The sequence below is a fragment of the Lolium rigidum genome, chromosome 6, assembly GCF_022539505.1.
Source record: "Lolium rigidum isolate FL_2022 chromosome 6, APGP_CSIRO_Lrig_0.1, whole genome shotgun sequence".
NCBI lineage: Eukaryota > Viridiplantae > Streptophyta > Magnoliopsida > Poales > Poaceae > Lolium > Lolium rigidum.
In genome coordinates, this window is record NC_061513.1 from 259,049,530 (window position 1) to 259,054,603 (window position 5,074).

Here is a 5,074-nt window from a genome sequence, read left to right on the forward strand (position 1 = left end):
CATTTTATCCCTCGACCAGGATGATAATTTTGGTGCATACACTTTTTTCGTGGCATCAAATCAAGAAGCTCAGCAGCGATTGGAGGATGAAACATTTTATCCATTCAATCAGGAGGATAATTTTAGTGCATACACTTTTTCGAAATATTATTCAAAATGACTGTATTCGGTGTTAACAACGAGAATTCTAAAAATCAAAATGACCTATCTTTTCTTGCACTGCCTGTTTCTTTCTGGTGCCTGGTGGTATACCAATAAATCGCATCAAGCTCGAGAACTCGACGGCGTTCTGGCCGGATGAGAGGATGACCTAAAAATACATGGTACTCCTACTACCAAAAATGTAGCTGTCAAGCGTGTCATATTTGCAAATAAAATACGGTGAAATACCGTTTAGATTTTTTTTTGCGAATTCCGTTTAGATTTTCTTAATGATTATCACTAATTGCAGGATTAATTCCCACTTAATTCCTGATCCCAATCCCAATTATGATAGTACGCAGGTATATCGCCTTCTTCGTATACAGCTTAACCCGACTCCCCAAATCCATGGAAACCTAGCAAGAGTCCCTCATCCCGTAGATCGTATCTCCCAGCAGCGAGGCGATGGACGACGACGAGGGTCCGCCGCTCAAGCCTCCCGGCGGTGGCGGTGGCGGCGACGGCGACCAACAGCAAGATCGGGAGAACGGTTCGCAGCCGGTGCCCTTCCTACCCGACGACGTGCTCACCGACATCTTCGTCCGGCTCGCGCCACGTTGGGTCGCCGTGTCCCGCTGCGTCTGCACGTCCTGGTTCGCCGCCATCGACGCCCGCCGCCTCCTGCGCGCGGACCTGCTTCCGCTCTCGCTCCGCGGCATCTTCGTCCACTTCCGCATGCACAAGTTCCCGGCCTTCTTCTCCCGCCCCACCCCGCCCGCCGCCCCAGCGTTCAGCGGCAAGCTCAGCTTCCTGCCCTCCGCCAAGACCGCCGGCTGCGTGTGGCGCTCAAGCGAATCCTACGACAGCCGGCAAAAATACACCATCAAGGATCACTGCAACGGGCTACTATTGATCGACGAGTACGTGGTGAATCCTGCTACGCGACGCTGGGATGCTCTGCCCCCAGGCCCGCCCGGCCGCGTCCACTTTATAATCTGCGGCGAGGAAGGCCTTGATGACGATGACACACCAGTCCCGGAATGCATTGACAGTTATCTAGTCTTTGATCCCACGGAGTCAGCTCACTACCAAGTGCTCCGGATCTGCGCTATGAGTAGGTTGGTTTCCATGGATGATTTAAACGAGGACGATTCTGAGTGCCCGGCATCTTCGTGCACCTTGAATGTCCTCTCCTCAAGGACAGGTTGCTGGGAGGAGAGGCGTTTCGTCAGAGAAGGCCCTGCCGCAGGGACAATCGCTGAGGTGCAAGCTCGGCCGCGGGACGGTTCCGTCTACTGGCGAGGAGCACTATATGTGCATTGCGAATCTCATTTCGTTATGAGGTGTGTACCTATCTCATTAGTTCTTTTGATTTGATTCCAATGTGTATATCTTACAATACTAAAAGCATTACCTAGTTATGTAAAAGAAACTAACACCTTTCGGTTCGAATTTGCAGAATATCCTTGTCTACCAATACATATCGTGTAATCAAACCACCACCGGGTTATGACGCAAACAGATATCCAGTTCCTTGTCTACAAAGATCGGAAAAGGGTGTCTACTTTGTGTCACTTGATAACTATCTTCTTAAGGTTTGGATCCTCAAGGAATCATGTGATGGTCAAATAGAGTGGGTGTTGAAGCATGACAGAGACCTCGAGCCCGTGCTAGCAGGTCACCGTCTTCAACAAGTTCATGGACCCTGGATGTTAAAAGGGATCAACCACAACTCATTCTGCACTCATATTCCTGAAGACAACAAGGACGCTATAGGTGAAGAGAAGCTTGAGTGGAGTTCTGACAGTGATGGTCTTCTTGACAATGAAGGCACGGTTCAAGAGCGTACCTCTGAAGACTGTTACTCCAACAATGACAGTGGTGCTTTTCTTGACAACGAAGATATGGTTCAAGCACGTAGCTACGAAGAGTGTTACTCCAACAATGACAGTGATGATGTTCCTGACAATGAAGATGTGATTGAGGACAACGAGAAAGCAATTTTTGAAGAGAATTTTGAATCTGAAGAGTGTTACTGGATTGACGATATATGTGAGATTGACTTCCTCGGGCTTCACCCATACAGAGAGGTCCTCTTCCTCTGTGAATCAGCCAAGACAGGACTGGCCTATCATTTGAATAGCTTGAAGATCGAATGCTTAGGCGATATATACCCAACAGATTATGTCAACTACGGTGGTTACGGGTACGATAGGGATGAAATGGACAGGGTCAAATATGCTTTTATGTACACACCATGCTGGATTGAAGAGTCCCCTAGAAACAATTAATTTATAAGTCCGTCACCAACATTAGCATTTGTTGGCCACAAGCCATTGGTGCAACAGCAGGAATGGGCAGAATGTGATGTTCAGGTCATCTTTGATATCTGTACTGCGAGTTGCTTTCTACTGATTTTTTTTACTGTTACGCATGTTATATTTATTTCTATTTCAGTGCTTTATTCTTCAGTGGTTACTAGTACTACTTAATAGTTAATCCTTCCATCGCTATTTTATTTGGATCTCTGTTTGAGCCAAGTTACCAGCTGGCTTCAGACATCTCACTCCTCCAGGGATGAATTGCTGGGTTGCAAACATTCCTAACCTAGCTTCAGTAGCATTCCGAAGTAAACTCCCCATGACCGAGGCAATGGTACAACACATCTTCTCTATTTATTTTCTTGCTCTTTTATTAATTGGAGGTATTCATAAACCTACATTGACACTAGAGCCACTTCCGCATTTGGCATTTTCAGAGTTAAAACCTGAAAGGTTATACTTCATGTTTCTCCGAACCCCATTTACCTGGTGAGCTTCAGCACAGCTCTCTCATTCTCTCGAACACGCGCATGCTCACACAACTACTCTCTCTGTGCGCCGCGAGAGTTTTAAGTTTCAGACCATTTTGCACGAAAAAAAAAGAACTTGATTGCACCAAAAACACTACGGGGGTGTCTAACCACATATCATCAGCCGAAAAATGGCTTTGGCGGCCGAGATCCATGGAGCCCTTATTAAAAAAAACAGGATTTCAAAATTTCAAAAAAATGCAAAAAATAACCCTGCAATTATCTCAAAAGAACTAAACATCCAGATTTGGGAGATGAATTCTAACTTCCGTGGAGTTCCCAGATGGATGCTGTGGAAAACGTACCCAAGTGGAAGATCAACTCTCCTCATTTAGACCTTCCGCCGATAGAAGACACATAAAATCAGCACAACTACTGGGTTATGATGAAGACACAAACATGATATTTCTATCTACAGATATTGGTGACTTAGTGGTCCAGCTTGATTCTTCCTAGTTCAAAGATATCCCTAGAATAGACCGAAATTTTCCTATGGCCTGCTCTCCCTACTCAAATTTCTTTAGTCCAGGTAATATCTTGTCTCTGCCTTTTCATGAGTAATAGAAATGCAATTACTTCCTTTTTCTTGAAAATAGTTCAAAAAACTTATAGTACCTGCTTGCTGTAATATATATTATTCATGTGCTAAATGGTTCTAGACAGTTAGGAACAAATTGCACCGATTAGTTATTTTTCAGGCTGGTGATCATTGAGATTTGAATTTATTGTCATCATTGTACTTAGCTAGAATAAATAAAATTACAAATTTAGCATTTGCTTTCTGGTCATTGCTATATGCATGGTAATATATTCTTATACCACTTGTCTTTCCCTTCTTCATGCCAGTATTTTTCAAGGCGTTGCAGCTATGTATGTTGTATGATCTAACACTCATACCAGACTACCAGAGCAATCTTTGAGTTAAACAGTGTTATTCATGATGTCTGAATTCTTATATGGAATACAAACATGCTCAAACTAAGATCTTTTCATCTTTGGTGCTTTTGATACACATTTATGTCCTCTGTTGACTTGTTGGGTGCACCCTCCTTTTGTTTACGGGGAGATAATTGAGCTGAAAAGAAGTGTTGATCTGGTCTGGCGATGGTAAAATTAACAGAAACCAAGGTCAAAATAACAATGCCACTGCCCCTTAGTTTGATCATGCTATTTGTGACAAACAATGGAGCCATGTTCATAGAATTGAGAAACCAGTTTCACTCTCTTGATTTCAAAATAGATACTCTTTCTTCACATGCCAAGGCTACTGAAATGGTTCTTGTATGGCATGTACCCCTATTTGAGCTCACATCACCATATTTTAGTGAAATCCACATGAACCCTTTTCATTTTACTTTTTATTTTCTGGATAATTATTTAATTAAGAGGTCATGAGTTCTTACCTCATAATGCACTGTGATTTTTGTATATTAGTTTTACAAGTCCTTCTGAGTTGTGTATTCCTGGGGCTTCCTTAGAGTTCATCAGGCATGGTGGATTAACTTTCACCTATTTTAATTCAGTATCAAACTCAGGAAAAAGGCAAACTGATCAGCCAAACAATATGACTTCCTTCTTGACATGTCCGCGTCAGAATTACTCTCTTGCATCCCAACATGCTAGTTGTGAGTTGCATTTCAATTCTTAATTTTCTTCTATGTCTTTTCTTCCGATACGTAATGGGTGCGATTAGTGGTTTACTAGTTTAGCCATGTTCACATCCCTGAATCTGCAAAAACAAGTAGTACAATAATTCAGTTGACCAATGTTCAACTGATCATGTCTCTGGCTTGCATTGTGCGTTAACTGAATAACATTCAGATATGTATCACGAAGTTTTCCACAATAGGTTTGAGAAAAGGAAAAAAAAACAAGGGTGGTGAGATGGGGGTCCATAAACAAGAACAGTGTTGCTATATTGAGTAGAAAACTAAAAATGCAAATGAACAATTAAAATACTTGTTTTTGTGTTCTTGATGAATGTACTCCCTCCATCCGCGAATAAGTTTACTTTTTTAGAAGTCAAACAATTTTAAATTTGACCAAAATTTTGCACAAAAATAGCAACATATGTGATATTAA

The 5,074-nt window shown here is 42.5% G+C and overlaps 1 protein-coding gene across 1 annotated transcript; it reads left to right on the top strand.

Annotated features, from left to right (window-relative positions):
- The first annotated feature begins 1,374 nt into the window (after positions 1-1,374).
- On the top strand, positions 1,375-2,493 carry LOC124659330. The gene is made up of 2 exons (XM_047197239.1): positions 1,375-1,484; positions 1,601-2,493. The coding sequence occupies exons 1-2, from the start codon at positions 1,480-1,482 to the stop codon at positions 2,430-2,432; spliced, it is 837 nt and encodes a 278-aa protein (XP_047053195.1). The 5' UTR covers positions 1,375-1,479; the 3' UTR covers positions 2,433-2,493.
- The last annotated feature ends 2,581 nt before the right edge of the window (positions 2,494-5,074 follow it).